Source organism: Ammodytes marinus (genome assembly GCF_949987685.1).
Source record: "Ammodytes marinus genome assembly, chromosome: 12".
NCBI lineage: Eukaryota > Metazoa > Chordata > Actinopteri > Uranoscopiformes > Ammodytidae > Ammodytes > Ammodytes marinus.
This window is the reverse complement of record NC_137216.1, coordinates 26,153,182-26,172,133: the sequence shown is the minus strand read 5'-3', so window position 1 is coordinate 26,172,133 and position 18,952 is coordinate 26,153,182. Positions and strand designations below refer to the sequence as shown.

Below are 18,952 nucleotides of genomic sequence, written 5' to 3'. Positions count from 1 at the left end.
AAATTCATAAGTATGTTGGAATTAGTTTATAATCGCATGAAAATAAAAATTCTTGTTTGTTCTATTACCTTAGAATGAGCCTTTTATATATACATAGGAGTGGGTCACCCTACAGGGAGGCTGCCATGTTTCTACAGTAGCACGGAATGAGTGGATGTCCTGGGGAAATGCACCTGCTATACCATGTTATGAACAAAGTGTGTGATTAATGATGGTGTGTGTAGGTGGGGGAGATGACCTTTTTTCTTCTTGCTTGAGCCCCCCAACCGAGTCTCACAGTGAAATCTATTGTAGCCACGTTGATCCACAGTGCCAAACATATTTTTTTCACAAAAGACGGCCTTGAAATTGTGAGTTACTTAAATGTTTCCCCCCTATTCATTTCTAATGGTCAACATACATGACTTGACCTTTGTGTTTCTCAAAAAAAACATGTCAGCCAGATATTTTATTCTCCATGGAAAAATTATATATTTTAGGATTAGATTCACTATTAAATATGTTTATGATAACATTTTTAGCAAGAAATTTTACTTTCATAATCTTCCCTCAGTGAATATGTACAATCTTAAATTTAACAGTTTTACGAAGATTATTCAAAGTATCGCTAGAAAAACGTTTCAATTGTGTAACGTTTTAATGTTAGCTATTACATATTTCACATTCCACCGTGAGACTGGGTTGGAGCCCATAGATACGTACAGAACATCACTTGTGTATGTTCTATATATATCTATGTTTGAGCCCCTTCCCCCCAAAATGTCTGTGCCCGGCCCTGTCCACCACCCACCTTGACGCAGAACTCCCTGAGCTCCCAGCGTTTGGGCTTGCGGGTCAGGATGAGTTCCTCCAGCAGCGTGGGCTGGTCGGTCAGCGCAGACACGCCCATCAGACGGTTATAGAGCGCGGTCAGCTGCCTCTCCAGACGGTAGTCCTGTACGTACTGCAGGAACACCTCTGTCTCCTTCTTAGTGAAGTCTGACTGGGCCCGCACCTGAAAACAACCATGGGGCAGAGGATGTTTTCCTTAGGTAAAGTGGTCAAGGGAGTAAGGGTAGGTTTTTTTAAAGGTAACATATTATACTAATTATCAGGATAAGTGTTTCAACTACAAACTGTTGTCATGGTGTCGAGTCTGAAAAAATATGTTATTTTTCTCACAGTGCCATTGCTGACTGAATCTCCTCTTTTGGGCCACTGTCTGAAACGCTCCGTTTTACAGTCACTCTCCTTAAGCCCCGACTTCCTGACAGCCCAGTCTAATCTGATTGGCTCTGGATCTGACTGCTCTCCACTCTCTACAGCTGAGGTCCTCTGTCACAGGTCTGTTCCTCAAGCCTTTTGGCAGTAGAGCCTTCATCGTCGCAGCCCCCACCCTCTGGGACTCTCTCTCTCCAAAAATCCTTTGGCCTCAGTTAACCTTGTCCTCTTCCAGTTAGCAACCGTTTTTTTTTTGTTGTTTATTTATTTATTTTTTCAGTCTTTGCTTGTGTTACTGCTTACCTTTCATCACCCTGTAGGGGGGCCTCTGTACTTTTGTAAAGAGTCCTTGGGTTTCTTGAAAGGCACTATATAAAACTAAGCTATTATTATCGTTATTATAGGAGGAGAGACATCTGACTGGGGTGTTTGAATACAGGTTTTCAGAAAGGTGGAGGTGGAGAAAAGTGGGAGGGTTGTTATGCTCAAACTTTGTAAGTCTCTAGCCACCCATATTCATCCATATTAATGTTGAACGAACATGAAAATAATGCATTATGCATGATATAGGTCACATTTTATGGCAAGGGCAAGACTGGGGTAGAGATTCAAATAAGGGAGGCCCAAATTTAAAGCAATGGTTTTCAGCAATATTTTCATTTTACTAATATGAATTGATATTATTCAATAGATGACAATGGCAACTCTAAACAGCCTTCAGAATATGAGACAGAGGGCTCCTGGACATTTAAAAGAGCCTTGACACCTCATAGTGAGACACACAAACTAAAAGAGACTCAGAATGGCTACATCAAAATATACGGATGGTCTCTTTATTGTTGTTCTACATCTCATGTCATCTATTTTTTGAAAATACCCGTAACAATCATTGCGAACACTTTTAATCATTGTTAAGGTTTGGGATCTGGGTCCATTTGACACACTTACATGACAGTGGTTATTAAAATCCGTAGGTGTATATAGCAATGAGAGGATGTATAGAGATGATTGTGTTGCTTTGACTCACTATACTTTAGGCTATTTCATCTGACCTATTTACAACTGTGTCTTTTCATCTTAAATCAATCAACAAACCTCACAGCCTGTTAAGATGAGGCACCGTTGGATAAGCTGCAGTGTTCTTAAAAAGGCCCCAATATTTGATAAAAATGCATTTTCACAATGAAAATCACTGAAAAAAACGACATTTACCCAAGGTGTCAAAAACAAAATCTACATGAAATAAATCCTCTACCCTGCTGTTATCCCTTTTACTCTGAAATTCACCTTAACCGATGGTTCAGAGAGCGCCTTGCATGGCAGCTACTGCCATCGGTGTATGAGTGTGTGTATGAATGGGTGAATGTGGTGAGATATGTAAAGCGCTTTGGGGCTGAGAAAATCGGCTAGAAGGCGCTATATAAGTCAAGTCCATTTACCATTTAACAATTAGCATTTTTTTGCCGATTCTCAGCACTAAACAGATGCTTCAATCATGCATCTGGCCACACATCTACATTTACATAATAGTAGCATGATGTGCTCTGAAAGAGTTTCCCCGTGTGTGTAGGGACATTTTGGCAGATCGCTCGTTACTCCTCAAGGTTAGCTTCGCCCTTAACTGTGTGTGTTTTTAAAACGACCAAATCCAGTGACTGCAGTTAAATGAGTTGTATAAACACACTCTCCTGCTCTCAGCTGTTCCATCTAAGAGGCCGCAGCAGGTCACAGAACACCGCACAGTTTTAATTGGTCTACACTGCTACCAAATCCTTTGCCCTTTGTTTCTTATCCAACTTGATATGGGAGGAAGAAAGTCGAGCTGCGGGCAGTTCAAGGTCAGTTTCATCTCAGAATACATTGCAGCTCAAACCACACCACAAATGATGAAATAAAATCTGGCCAAAGGGGAAGTCAGCAATTCTGGAGAATGCTTCTTGGTCAAAATCACCTATTGTGTAAATCAGTGAATATCTCCTCACAACCCGCTACCTGTCCGTGCTGTGAGTGTGCTGAAAAGCTGAATACCTGGTGTTAACACACAGCCTAAGGCTTTGATAACGGGCATTTTGCTATCTGTGTTTACATACCAGTTTACAGAGCCTAGGCTGTGCATTAACACTGGAGTTTATTCTCAAAAATGTTTGCTTAATTCACAAAATTGTATTTAAACGTTATTCTCAAAGAGCATAATAAAAATAGTAAAAATGTCATCCCTGGCCATAAGAAACATCCCATCCAGACAGAGACAGTTCCTCACCGCTGTGCCCAGCTGATAGTAGACCACTGCCAGGTCATCCTCCAATCGGTGGACCTCCTGGTCGTCAAGGAGACCGTGACCCGAGGCTCTCAGCTCATCATCGATGTGGTCCAGGTCTTTCTTGGCCACGTCAGTCTCCTCTGCAGAGGCACTGCCGCCAAGGTAGGAGCAGATCCCCTGGACTAGGACTCTGAGCAACACACACACACACACATATACACACAGACACACACACACACACACACACACACACACACACACACACACACACACACACACACACACATACACACATACACCACATATTACAGTATACAGTATACACACACACATACACAGTATACACACACACACACACACATACACGTTCAACACACACACACACAGTGTTCTTTAAGTGAAATGTATTTAGAAGATATGTTTTAACACATCAGATATACTTTATTGTTCCCTCGGGGTTAATTCTGTTCGTTACAGATGCTTTGATTTGGAAAAGAAACATATAAGTGTCGAAGTGTAAAGAACATGTGCTTCATGGCACAATATTTAGCCTAATGATACAATTCTAACAATAGTAATAGAGAAGTAAATCAATATGCACACACTACAATATGGGCACTGGAAATGAGTAAATTAAATAATAATATGTATTAGATTATTGTTTTATGGAAATGATCATATGTATACAGTATATTGTTTGCATATTTGTTTTTAGCATTCCCTGAGATATTTAGATGCACTTGTAAAAACCTAAAATATTTTTTCGACAAAACTCACCTGACAGTTTGCATGTGGCCCACTGGCTCCAAAACCTTTCCAAACATCGCCATGGCTACAGATCTTTGTGTCCTGACGAATTAGCTACAAAGAGAGTGAAACAATTAGTCCAACTTTTCTTATAACTGGAGCAGCATTTTTCAGACAATATTTCAGACAAAAATGTATACAATTGTTTTTTTAGATCTGTTCAGAGAAACCCAACGTAAAACCTGTTCTCACCTCAGTTTGTTCGGTGGTGTGCTAGTTTGTACTGACCTTCACCGGTTGTCCAATATTTATACATTCTCCTCAACAAGCAGCTAATCTGATAAGATTTCTCCAACCACCAACTCTCTCTCTCTCTCTCTCTGAACTTGAGAGGAGAATGGAGCATGGCAAAATGATGTATGATAGGAGGGAGCTTAAAGCTAGTTTACCTCTTCTTATAGGATCTGCTATTTTGATTCTCCACGTTTAAAAAACTACAAAATTCCTTATTGTTAAATGTAGATACAGAGGGGCGCGGCACCGCTGCGACCCTGCAGTTACACTATCTCCTGTCCACCCATGTTATTGTCACTGTCTTGTATGTTTCTTGGAGAGGTGTGTACTGAAAAGGCAAATTTCATTGTGCTGTAACGGTGCATATGACAATAAAGCTATCTATCTATACAATAAAATCAAAGATAGTTATCTTCTATTCTCTGCACATTCATTATTAGTTGCCATGTGACCCATAAAAGAATACTTTTCAGATTCCACATCACACTACAAAACATGATCAGACTCATGTCTGATAGTTTTAAAAAGAGTGTACAAATCTATGCAACAGAAGGAGATAAATTAATTGTCTTGTTTATTCCACACATTCTTCATCCTACATTACCCACAATGCAACTCAACAGCTGCAGTTTGATCTTTGAGGTGTGTTATAATAGCAGCTAATGTAGCGTTACATTACTAGCCTGAGCAGTGGGCTACAGAGGTCTGGTTTGAGCTCACTACGTCTTTCTTACCTCCCCCACCTACATTTTATTTTCATTTTTCAATCTTGTAAGTCTTCAGCCCCAACCAATGTTGACTCAAGCGGAATTAATTGAGGCAATTTATCAGTCCTTGGTCCTTGCACGTCTCCCAGTAGGCCTACCTATGGAGCCAAAAATGAGCTTCATACAGCTCTGTCATGTGGTATGTAGTATGTATACCCAAAGACCTTTGAACAGAATTTGATGTGTAAATATATCCCCTTTGGTCTCAAGGACAAGATGATAGATTTTTGTCACCCATTCCATCTGAGTTGAGATGGGAGAGTTTGGGGGGGAATTACATTTGTTATCGTTAATGGACATGTTGGTCAATAGAGAATGAGTTGAAATCTCCCTGCATTTGGCCCTGAAGATGAAAAGGTGTCAGGTTTCTAATGTGGGTCATAAATAACTATTGATCAGTGTTTCAGGGTACAACACTACAGCTTGTATTCTGCTAGTGTTATGACAATGTATTAAAGATGGGGGGAAAAAAACAAGCCAGAAATATAATAACTTCTACATTTCCTGTTGGTCGAGACACTCGGTCAAAGCCGAACAAGGGTGAATGGAACAAATATTTGTGTATGTAATGTGACCACACCTTTGGGAACGGCCTTGAATGGAAACAGGAAGAGAATCTGTGAGTCAGGAATCCACTTCATATATAATTCATTTGGCTAAGTTTGTTTACTCTCAACACATCAATACATCCTCTAAATAGTTCTGTGTTGTGATAATATGTGGGAAAGACAAGATTAACCATTTTCAAAGAAATCATATGAAATTAAATAAATATAAAAAAAAAGCAATCTAATTTCTCTTTCAAATGTTCTCGCATTTTTTTCCATGTATCAATTTTGCATTTATCCTTCACACTTTTCACATTTCAGGTATTTTGATTCCCCTCATCATTTTCAGATTGCTATTTCACAACAGTAACTTGTATTATTCAATGTCATTTATAATTTACATTTTACCTGGTTGTGTTTAAATAACCTTAAACTCTAAATTCTTTATACTAACATGGATATTTACTCAACAAGAAAATGAAAGCAAAACATTAGACTGTGAAAGTTAGAAACAATTGCTTATTAAGACCCTCTGGATGTGCCCTTGTGTAAAAATCAATTTAATCTATCAATATTTGTCCCACATCACTGCCTCTCCATGGTTTATGTAATTTGGCACATGATTACATTTTTTGATTAAAAAACGGACTGTTGTTGATATTGGCAACACCCAGCTGACACTTTTACAAAAGCCAAGATTCAAGAGTGTATAGCCACTCGTAATTATTTAACTTTCTGGCCTGTCATGGTGCAGACCCTTGGTAAGTGAGGCAATATATTATATTAATGGAATGTCTAAGCATAGCACAGTGCAGCATCTCTAAACCTATCTGACCTCTGCTGTTTGCTGAAAAAGTAGCTCCCTCTTCTGGCAGCAGGGCTTCATCATTTAACATCAAAATCCTGGTTATGAAATAGAGACAAAAATTAAATAAATTATTAGTGAGGCTGATTTAATGTATTGACTGATTATCTCAATGTATTAAATGTACACCTATCCATCCATATAATATGATATATGGCATATATCATATACATATATACAACACACACTCATGTTTTAACCATTCAAAATAAAAAGGTCTCCATAAAAGATTATTAAAATAACATAATCAGAAAATGTATCAGTCATTTTAAACGCAAATGTATTCCCATGGGTTGGCCCTAGACTTTTTGATTTCAGTAGATTTGGTTAATTTCTGGCTTTATCCAACATCTACTTTTTATTTTAAGAAATTCCAATTTACAAAAAAATACTTAGATATAGCCGGATCTTCATATTTTTTCAAACACTTCTAAAAAAAAAATGTTTTTATTTGTTTTAATGTTAGTAATAAATTGTTCCGACAGGGGGCGCAAATGACTCAATTCAAACGTGGAGCGACTAAAGCCAACGAAGAAGAAGGAGCTTCGTTTAACACCCGGAAGTGGCGCCAAAATTGAAAAGCGAAGCAAAAAGTAAACAAACGTCAGAGATTTGTTTGAACGTACTTTAGGATAATTTAATCTCCCAGTCTGACCATGGACCCGACGTCACGTTTCTTCAGCAAGCTGAAGAAGCTGGCGGTGACTTTAGAAACGGAAACTGCAAAGCTACAGGACAAGTTTGAAAACCGCAAAGAGGAGGCAGACAGCGGTGAGACACACACACGCGCACACACACACACACACGCCCGATGCTCAACAATAATAACTTTTTTTATCTATAAAAACTATGTCAGTAAGAGTTCTTTCTTTTCTCAGAAACAACAGCGAGAGCGATGCGAGCGTATCACGAGCTCAACTGTGACGTCGGGAACTTCAAGGTAATGACATGATAACGAAAACTCACCCAAACTCTGCTTATTTATCTGGTATTTTACATGATTTCATTGTATTTATCACATTCCCAATCCCAGCACATTCCTACATCAGAAACACCGCACATGTCAGTATGCAGTATGTTAAAGTTACCCTATATGATTGTTTATTATTATTTATTTATTTCAGTTGACATGATGCTGGTGTCAGTTGGTGAATCCACAAACGAGCTCTATCAAAACATTTAGTATTGTTCAAATTTTTAAGAAAACTCAACCCTAGCTTCAGTGCTAATTGGCAGCAAATTAAATGATTGTTTGTGTAGAATAATTAATTTCCTCATTAAACAAATATTTAAAATGTCTTATCCAGCCTGTTTCTAAAACACTATAATACTTTAAGAACACATGCCAGTTTTGAGATGAATATTTTCCCTCTAAATCTGTTAAAACTTTTCAAGAGGATTTTTACTGGTCTGTCCTCATGCAGGGGCAGATCCAGGAACAGTTGGCTGAGCAGAAAGAGAAGGAGAATGAGGTGGACAGCTTCATTAAGGCCTGTAGAGTCGTGCAGGAGAGGGTCACTGGGGACATCCACACACTGAAGGGACACTGGGAAAAGTACGGTTACCAAGGTCGCCGCGACGCCAACCGACCAACCGGTGAGTAATGGTGGCACTGGGAAGTCAAACATGTTTGAGAAAACATATGTATTAAAACATTCCTTGCGTTCCAAATCGCATACTCTTTCTTTTTATTACACTAGATATTAAAATACAGAAAAGTTTTAGGGCCACAGGAGAGAAAAAAAAATCAGATAAGGAAGATTTTATTTTCATTATGTCGAGAAATGTCAAGAACAAAGACGAATACTCCAAAATGCTATTGGAGTTAGTGGGGCATTTATGTATTTTCAGCATACTACAATTGACGTGCATGTATTGGGACATCCTAAATCTTTTTCTGGCATACTAAATAGTACAGAAGTATGGGGTTTGGAACGCAGGGGTTGTGTTCTCAACCGTTTGTGATGGGTGATGTGGTTAGTGGTGGTTATCATGTGTAATATTATAAAGGCTTACGCAACACAACAACTCTAATTTTAAAAGAGCTTAAAAGTTATAATTAATGCCTATGTTCCTCATTGCTACTTTAGAATACTTGCATAAAGAAAAAAGACAATGGAATTTGATTTTTTTATTTTTATGTAAAATAAATTGCATTTTTAAAACCAGTATTGATCCCATCCCAAATTTTCTCAAAAAGTAGCCAAGTTGCTTTAAATTGTATCTTTAATTGTGCCAAAGGTCGGGACTCAGATGTTGAAGATGAAGAAGGAGATGAGAATGAAGAGGAGGCGGCTGGAGATCAAGACTCCTCCACTCCTAAATCCGGCCCGGCGCCCGTCACCGACGTCACGCCAAAGCTCTCCGACTACGGCCTGTCTGAGTTCCAGCTGAAGAGAACCATGGCCGGGTTCTCCGAGGTGCCCCCCATGCCCGAGATGAGGCTCCCTGTCCCCTCACTCGCCACGCCAACGCCCCCCACGCCCCCGACACCCAAACGCGCCCTGCGGATGACGGACGAGGAGTTAATGACGCCACAGATGCACCACTTTGGGATCTCGGAGCACACCATGTGTCTCAACAACGACTTCACCATGGATCTGTTCAGGAAGAACGCTGAAAAGCCCCAAAGGTACTAGAGCAGAGTGAGCATGACATCATGTGTACTGCGCACAGGTAGATCACCTTTTTTATTGGCATCTACTGGCAACGTGGCGGCGTACTTGCAGCATTTTGTTTGCACTTTCAAGAGTCTATGCTCACTTAACTTATTACTGCTTCATGAGTGTCCTTTCCTTTTTTAAACAGACAACCACAAGACATGCCCGAACCCCCTGCAATAGGTATGAAACATTCATAACTTTCTCCTATCTTGAACTGGTGTCTTAAATTAAATAATTAACTACCATCTGTAACGTATGTACATTGGTATGAAATGGTAGGTTGGGTAAAGATTATGGCCCGACCGATATGGATGATTTGGGGCCGATACCGACTATATGCAGAAAACAGAAGAAAAAATCTGATTACCGATATAATATAATATAATATAATATATATATATATATTGAAAAAAAATACTTTGTCAAAAATATGTACAGGAACTTTTTATTTATTGTTATATGCATTGTCTAAAATATATAAGAATATAAATGAGGATGATACTTTAAAATGTATTTCAGGAAACCACATAGTACCACTCGTAAATTTCCAAAAAAATGCCACTGTCCTCCACTGCAACAAATGCAGTAAAGCATTGAAATGGTATATGTTGCTATAACCTTCATAAGACATTGTCCTTATCAGCTTCAGTATACACCCTGGAGTCCCCCGAGCCACCGGTGTTGTGCACCCCTGGGTTCAAGATCAAAAAGACAAACGCTCAGTCTTCCACGTCTGCCGAGGGCAACAGCGACCCACAATCCCCCTGTGGCGCTGCCGATATGCCCTCCACACCGACATTTCAAACCCCATATCTGAACCGGATGTTTAGCACCAAAAAGGTATAAAAGAATCCATGATGATGATGTTAGAATTATAACTGATGTTATGACTCTTTTTTTTAATGTCTTTAAAAGCCATTTTACAGGCTAGCTTTTTTTGTGAGTTCGTCCATTTTTATTTCTTGTTTATTTTTATTGTCGTTTTATCTGATTTAAATTTTTTACTACTTTTATTTTAATACTGTCGTTTTATTTATGGATTCCTGTAATCTTTTTAGTAATTGATTTAAACTGTTGTGCCTTCCCCCTTTCTGCACAAACTGTTTTAATGTAACTTTGCCTGTGCCTGGCTCTTCTGTGGGACAGGTCTCTCTGATTTCTATGTCAAAGCACTTTGTTAACTTTGATTTTAAAGGTGCTATATAAAATAAAGTTATAATTATTATGATGTCTTTACATTTTTTGGTGCATTTTCTTTGCGTGTTCGCAGAGTACACGGAAGCTAGATGCCATGAATGGGCAAACCTTTGACATCCCTACTAACCCTGCTGAGAACGGAGACACCGTCCCAAAACAGGTATATACCTGCGCAACCACCCACAGAAGTTAGCCTCGGTACTTTTCCCTCCCAACAAACACCCACACAAACACACACACACACACTCACATCCACTATTTCAATATACCATGAGCTACTACTAGTCTATTTCTGTATATATATATATATATATTCTATTTCTTTATCGTGTATATATATAATAATATATATTATTATTTATTTATTTGTATTACTTGTCGTTTTTTGTTGTTGTTGTTGTCTTGTCTCCAACAGCTTGTCGTGTCCCAAACGTGTTCATGTAGTCTTGTCCCACACACAATGGTGTTTTTGTCATGTCTCGCACTGTTTTGTCATGTATCACTTAAAAAAAAAAAAAAAAAAAAACTTTGCCTGTGCCTGGCCCTTCTGTGGGACAGGTCTCTCTGATTTCTATGTCAAAGCACTTTGTTAACTTTGAATTTAAAGGTGCTATATAAATCTAAAATTTGCGTGTTTGCAGAGTACACGGAAGCTAGATGCCATGAACGGGCAAACCTTTGACATCCCTACTGACCCTGCTGAGAACGGAGACACCGTCCCAAAACGCACCTGGGGAGACGCCGCGCTAGATAATTATAACATGGATCAGGACGAGCAGATGCCAGAGATGCCAGACCTGGAGTCCATTTTGGGAAATTCTTTGCGAAGTGTAAGAGTAAAATCATATTTAAAGCATAATGCTTTTGGTTTCGTCCAAATCGGGCAAAAACTGTAGGAGGAGTATGTTTTGGTGACTGACAGTTTTTGCGATGTAGCGTAATATATATAGGGGAAGGTGGGGTGATTTGTGCAACTTTTTACTCAAAGTGATTTTAAAGTGAGGCCTTGACAGTTATGTCTCCAACTCAAATATGTACATATATTTCAGGATGTTGTGCATCCCTGGCAATAAAAACTTTGGATCTGGAATAAACTGTTTAAGAAATATAGCTTTCGGAAAAAAAGTTGTCTTGTCGCACAAATCACCCCACGTAGTGGGGTGATTTGTGCGTCATTGTGTCACAATGACAAAGTCACCATCATCATCTTTCTGGCCATCTGAACTCTCATCAGTGGTGTCGTTAAAGCTCCCATATTATACACTTTTCGGTTCTATTATACACCATATTATATGGTCTTAGTGGTCCCTAATACGTTTTTCTTTAATTGTTTGCTGAAAAAAACTTTCAGATAATTTATTGTACTATGCTGATGTTCAGCTAATCTCACAATGGCCTATTTTTAAAAAAAGAGTTGCAGGTCCCCTCGTAAATATACAATCTTTGAGCTCCCCCCGCCCCCTGTCCGGAAGCGAAGCCAGATACGCCTCGCCCTCTGTCTGTCAGGGCCGTGGACCAATAAGAAATAGGGGTGTGGGCTGCACAGTGGAAGCTTCTGGCTTTACGGTTTGTGAGGTCAGAAAAGGGGATAATTCTGACTGGAGTGTTTTTGGGGGGAGGGGTGGGGGTTTCAGAAAAGGGGAGAGTGAGAAAAGGAGAGATTGTTATTTTTTTTGATATTTTGGCAGTCTCTAGGCACACCGTGGACGCATGGATATGTTGGAACACATTTAAAAAGTGCATTTAGCATAATATGGGACCTTTAAGTGGAATTGAGATGTCACCCTCTTCTGAGCTACTGTAGACATTCACTTTCTTTTGGTGACCAGCGTATACAGCCATGCCACTGGCACAACTCTCAGAAATGTACTTTGCACTAGTTGCTCCGTGCTTGTGGAACCAACTGCCACCTGACAAATGTGATTCCCCCTACATTTCTGCCTTTAAATCAAGGCTCAAAACCCATATGTACACCCTGGTGTTTCCTCCCCATTAACCTCTGCACTACTTACTTACCTCTGCACTACTATCTGTGTTTATGTGGATGTATGGGCTTTACGTCTTTTATTTTGGTTATTGTTATTTTACCTTCATTGTTTACCTACTGAATGCACTATGTACAGCACTTTGGACAGTGCAAACTGTCATAAATGTGCTTTTATAAATACATTTTACTTACTTACTTACTTATAACTCACCCAGGCCCTTGCGCACAAATCACCCCATCCCCAGAATTTTGGATAATAGGCATGATGCAGCAATTTAGGGTTGACATTGTGCTAACTATATAGACTCAAAGTATAGCATACCAAAGCACTAAAACATGTGTCAAATGTTTTCAAACGTGTCTATAATTGTTCAGACACAATAATCAAAAAACCTTGATCATGGAAATTTTACTTTGAAAGGCAAAACACAGTTTTTTGAGCTTAAATGTGCTTATATCTTATTCCTTGTGTCTCCCTTCTTTACAGGATGAGTCAAATGGATGGCTCTTCTTAAATATGTGGTCACATTTCCAATTTCTTCCACGGTTTTCTAGAAACAAGGGGTTTTGCAACTTCCAAAATGCACAAATCACCCCACCTTCCCCTATATATATGCAAATGGGCGTGGCCTATCTCAAAAGATGCATCTGACTTGTGGGCATCTGTGGATAAAGTTTTTGACTGTCGGATATTCGGTGTGGAAGTTATACACGTTTTCCTTTTTTTGTAGCGCCACCTAGTGGCCGGCATGTCTGAATTTTTTTGTCTTCGTACCAGGCACGGACCTGGATCTTATCATGCAAGTGGCATGTCCCTACCCTTTACGGTTTGGGCTGCAGCACCAGTTTTAAACATGGAAGAATAATAATCCCAGCAAAAACAATAGGGTTCCCTGCCCAGCAGGGCTATGGAACCGCGTTGCTCTGCAAAACGCGGTCCCAGGCCCTACTCGGTCTTGGCCCCCTAATAATATTACAACACCTTAACCTAAAAAGTAACAAAAAATCAAATCCACAATCAATATTATCAATTTAAAAAAAGCATAATTTTATCAATATACCCTTTATTTTACTGATTTTATTATTTGACTCCTTTTATTTTAAACCTGAGTGTCCTAGTTGAATGTCTTCCTGCCTGTTTACCTCCCAGAAACAAGCAAAACTGCAGAAGAACGGTGAAGATGAAAAGGTGACCAAAGAGTCCACTGTCAGAAGCCTGGAGCTGGACGGTCCCACACAGCAGTTCAGTCTGAGGATGCCTCACATCAGGACCCACTACGAGGAGCCTGGCACCCCAGAGATGCCCGACCTTAGCTCTGTCACACAGGACATCTGTAAAGTAAGTCTAATTTAGTCACATTAGTGGCCCGTCTTACCACTTAACGTGAAAATTAACTGCAGACAATGGTGTGTTGCTGGTGTATTATTGATGGGGTTTTTTTTTTGATTGAAACTATTTTCCTTCATTCCAAGAAACCATTTGTTTGATCTTATGACCTAAAACAAGTCTGATTTCTATTTTAATTTTTTTATGGTGTAGCTTTTGTCCACGGCTCAGTCAAAGAAGAGTCCCGCTCCCAGGGCGTTGTTGCGCCCAAATGTCAGGCCAGCAAAAGTTCAAAACAGGTAACTCTGAAAGCGGTACTAATGTAAGATTTGTTGATTTGTGAATGTATATGTGGTCAGTTTAGTCTCTACTGTCTGATTCCTACAGTTTTATTATTTTTGTTAATTAATTTATCTTGTTACTTTTGTTTTATTTATACTGTGCTGATCTGGTTCATGCCTGTCGTGTTAACTGTGACACGTCCTCTTCCGTCCATTCCTCTCCCCAGAGCTGCCAGTCTGTCCGCGGTGTCGGAGAGCGAGTTCCAGAGTTTACCCGGATACCTGAGGCAGATGACTGTCAGCAACCTCAACCAGGCCATCCATAATATCAACGAGTTTGCAGCAGACAGTTCAGGTAAGTGCAACGGTGCGTTTATGATAAAAGTTAACGAGTTGCGAGATTGTCTAAATACTTTTTTTTTAATTAGCTAAATCAATTTTGAATAAGTTAAAAAATATATAGAGACGTCCAAGTTATTGAAGGAAATTTAGATTGTTCTCTGTAAACTGGTGTAAACAAAGGGGCCTACTGTAGCTAGCAACATGCCTGTTTACAGACCCTAGGTTCTCTATTTATTTTTATTTTTTTCAGTACACACACAGTACTGACAGTTATGCCTCGTTTCCACCGAGTAGAGCGGGTCGGATCGGAGCGGTTCGGTCCGGGTAGTTTGGCTTTTCATTTGCCAAAAGTTGGGTAGGGTACGGTTTAAGCGCACCTAACCGCTCTGAGCCGCTCCAAATCTCAGTACTCCTCCGTAGGGGTACTGGCCGCCTGAAAGGGTGCCGAAACGGCGGAGCCGTCATTTGATTGGTCGAAAGAATCATTTCCGCCATGTGTAGTCATCTCGGCAAGAGTGAAGATAGTCTTGTGTTTTGGCGAAAATGTGAGCACAGCTCTGTTTATTGTGTGGTGTTTTTCCTCGTCAATAAATTAATCAGTTGGTTACACTGTGTCCCACAGTCACGTAGCTGCCGCAGCCAGTACTGTTCGCTCACTGTCTCTGTGAGTTGCGCCGAGCCGTCTCTGTTTACGCCATAGATAGTAGTAAATACACGCTCACAACAACACGGGGGGAATAAATAAAGAAGCGGCTGGTTTTAATCATTTCCGCCGTTTGTAGTCACCTCGGCTAGAGTGAAGAGTTTTGGCGACAATGTGAGCGCGGCACTGTTTATTGTGTGGTGTTTTTCCTCGTCATTAAATGAATCAGTTGGCTACACTGTGTCCCACTGCTACGATGTCACGTAGCTGCCGCAGCCAGCGCTGTTCGCTCACCGTCTCTTATCAGTTGCATCGAGCCGTCTCTGTGCTCACAACACAGGGGGGAATAAATAAAGAAGCGGCTGGTTTGACCAAGCAAAAACAAGAGACCGCTGGCTTGACCACAGTTGTTCCACAGCCCGATAGTTTGACCCACAATCTGGCGGCGGCTATCGCAGTCCAGCCTAAACCCCGCCCTACCAGTAAGGGTAGGGTCGGCGGTGGAAACAACACCGAGGGCCTATCCGAAAAGTCCAATCTCCTTACCTATACGCCTCCTTTCCTATGCCTTAACCCCTAAACGTCATCGGGGTTAAGGAGAGATGAAAGGTGCTTCCTATCGAACATAGGAAAGGACAGCGTTGTTTCAAATGAATTCGACTCCACGGGCCTATCCGAAAACTTTTTTTTGCATAGGAAATTTCCTTTCCTATCGAGATGACCCGGAAGTGCTCGGCAGATAGGTGATCCGAATAACCAAAATGCTTAGGAAAGGCATAGGAAAGGAGCCTCGATTCATCCTTTAACCCTCCTTTAGCATAGGTTACTCCTGGCTAACCTATGCTAAAGGAAAGGAGATAGTGGTATCCCATAATCCTTTACGGCGGCAAGATTTAAAGCAACAGGCCACCGCCGGAGTTTACCGACTCTACACGAATACGAACGAGAGGTAAAACAGAAGAGAGGAGAGGAGAAGAGAGGAAGATTTAACTCGGCTAAAACAAAATACTCCCCCCCCCCCACACACACACAGGCTAAAGATAATAAAGAACTCATAAAAGACCAACATCATAATAGTTATTTTCGTAGCACATAATTTACACCATAAGAAAATAAAATACCAACTTCACATTTAATGAAGTTACTGGGGGCAGTTCATTTCAACATCAACACAAGTGTAGCCTCTTTTTATTCCACATGTGAATTGGGATATATGGGAGTGATTCTCACTCTGTTGGCGACAACCTGATTAACATCAATATGAAAAGAACGCATGGATCAAACGAGCGCTTGTTGTAGTCCATTTTCGGAGAAGGAAGTTTCACGCTAGTGACTCACGTCAGCAATACTCGCCGTCGCGCAATGACGTCGGTTAGGAAAGGTGGGGCCTATCCGAAAAGTCCAATCTCCTTACCTATAAGCCTCCTTTCCTATGCCTTAACCCCTAAACGTCATCGGGGTTAAGGAGAGATGAAAGGTGCTTCCTATCGAACATAGGAAAGGACAGCGTTGTTTCAAATGAATTCGACTCCACCTTTCCTAACCGACGTCATTGCGCGACGGCGAGTATTGCTGACGTGAGTCACTAGCGTGAAACTTCCTTCTCCGAAAATGGACTACAACAAGCGCTCGTTTGATCCATGCGTTCTTTTCATATTGATTTTAATCAGGTTGTCGCCAACAGAGTGAGAATCACTCCCATATATCCCAATTCACATGTGGAATAAAAAGAGGCTACACTTGTGTTGATGTTGAAATGAACTGCCCCCAGTAACTTCATTAAATGTGAAGTTGGTATTTTATTTTCTTATGGTGTAAATTATGTGCTACGAAAATAACTATTATGATGTTGGTCTTTTATGAGTTCTTTATTATCTTTAGCCTGTGTGTGTGTGGGGGGGGGGGAGTATTTTGTTTTAGCCGAGTTAAATCTTCCTCTCTTCTCCTCTCCTCTCTTCTGTTTTACCTCTCGTTCGTATTCGTGTAGAGTCGGTAAACTCCGGCGGTGGCCTGTTGCTTTAAATCTTGCCGCCGTAAAGGATTATGGGATACCACTATCTCCTTTCCTTTAGCATAGGTTAGCCAGGAGTAACCTATGCTAAAGGAGGGTTAAAGGATGAATCGAGGCTCCTTTCCTATGCCTTTCCTAAGCATTTTGGTTATTCGGATCACCTATCTGCCGAGCACTTCCGGGTCATCTCGATAGGAAAGGAAATTTCCTATGCAAAAAAAAGTTTTCGGATAGGCCCCGAGATTCTTAAAGTGAGCTGTCCCGCTCCGATCCGACCCGCTCTACTCGGTGGAAATGAGGCATTAGTGGATCATGAGGAGATATTTACTGAACAAACGTTCTCTAGAATTGCTGACTCTACCCTTTTTTAAAGTGTACTTTTTGGATGTAGAAACTGTCATGTTTATGTAATGTGTTGCTGCTCTCTGGTGCCCTCTGCAGGAGATAACATGGAGCTATCGATGGAGGAGCTGAGGAGGATTGCCAATGTTGGACCAACCAAAACCCCGATATACATCCTGTGTCTCACTGAGCTCAAGAGGCTAACACATATGGGGGGAACCAGGGACACATCAGTGTATACACTGAACACACACAGCTAAAGGGCTGTTTGTTACATCACACTTTGTCTGTGTTTGGTGTTTTGTCTTCCAGGCAGCGCTGCCTTGGAGACTCCGTTGGGGGCACAAAACACCATCAAGCCACTTTGTCCGATCGGGAGCCCATATGTATTTTCATTTGGACTCTCAGAAACATGTTTGTCCATATTTAAAGTTACAGAGACGCTGGTCCCTGACTGTCTCTAATGCTTCTATCAATATACACTGCATAAAATAAAATAAAGTATTTCACAAGAGGAATCCCTCCGAAATGAACCTTACCAGAGAGAAGTAGCCTTAGTAACTCTTGTATCCACATTGTAAATATTTCTGATTCACAGCATGTCAAAAAGATTTGCACTTAAATGTCTTTATTCTGTAATAAAAGACACCAATGCACGTAATATTGAAATGTGCCTCATTGAAACTGTTGACTTCTAATAACCAGTGGGGATCCTGGCATTCCATATTCTGTTAACTATATGCTCTTTATATGACTTTGAAGCAACAATATATTTTACCCACTTCAACCACAGCTCATCCCAGGGTTTGGCCTGATCACAGGTATCCAATATGACTGCACACTTTCCCAATTCGTTCAGCGATTTGAATGAAATCAAACAAATTGTAAAAGTACCCTTTAAAAGTGCCTAAGAGATGTTAATATTTCATATTACAAATTGGATGTTGAGGGGAGATTTTGTTATTGCTTCTTGTTCACAAAGGGCTTCCTGTAGATCCTTTAGTATTTTAAAGGCATTGAATTAATTAAACGCATCAGATTTATATGTGAAGGCAAGGCAGGTTCATTTCTATAGCACAATTCAGACACAAAGGCCATTCACAGTGCTTTACAGGGGCATCAAGATTAGACATTAGAAATCGCAAGAGATGCTAAAAATAAAGAAATGACATGTAGATTATTAGACTGTACAAATTGTAATTAAGAAATGGTAAAATCAAAGAACAAATACAGGCAGTAGTTCTTGTGCGCTGATGATGGTTTAAAGACAGGTTTTCTTCAATCTTGCATCACTAGAAACATTTCATTTCTCATGCCCTGATTGCATTTAAAAGACAATTAAAACAAGTGAATTAAAGAAAGTAACTTGAGTTCATTGGGTATGCTGTATATATGGACTGATCGCCAATAGTCTAATTTAGCAATGCAATTTTGGAAAGTTTGTTATTTTGGGACATTTTGTCAAGAAGAAACAGGAC

At 40.2% G+C, this 18,952-nt stretch overlaps 1 protein-coding gene across 1 annotated transcript; it reads left to right on the top strand.

Annotated features, from left to right (window-relative positions):
* The first annotated feature begins 7,332 nt into the window (after positions 1–7,332).
* Positions 7,333–18,068, top strand: ska3 (spindle and kinetochore associated complex subunit 3). The gene is made up of 12 exons (XM_080038608.1): positions 7,333–7,452; positions 7,560–7,621; positions 8,106–8,277; positions 8,923–9,313; positions 9,490–9,524; positions 9,988–10,184; positions 10,615–10,701; positions 11,183–11,371; positions 13,679–13,867; positions 14,069–14,154; positions 14,364–14,491; positions 17,574–18,068. Exons 1-12 carry the CDS (start codon positions 7,338–7,340, stop codon positions 17,732–17,734), a joined length of 1,812 nt encoding a protein of 603 aa, XP_079894734.1. The 5' UTR covers positions 7,333–7,337; the 3' UTR covers positions 17,735–18,068.
* The last annotated feature ends 884 nt before the right edge of the window (positions 18,069–18,952 follow it).

Excerpts from the sequence above, each read along its gene's own strand:
- ska3 (XM_080038608.1), top strand. The coding sequence starts at position 7,338 with ATGGACCCGACGTCACGTTTCTTCAGCAAGCTGAAGAAGCTGGCGGTG. Across the intron at positions 9,314-9,489 it reads AACGCTGAAAAGCCCCAAAG|ACAACCACAAGACATGCCCG; the intron begins GTACTAGAGCAG and ends TTTTTTAAACAG. Across the intron at positions 10,185-10,614 it reads GGATGTTTAGCACCAAAAAG|AGTACACGGAAGCTAGATGC; the intron begins GTATAAAAGAAT and ends GCGTGTTCGCAG.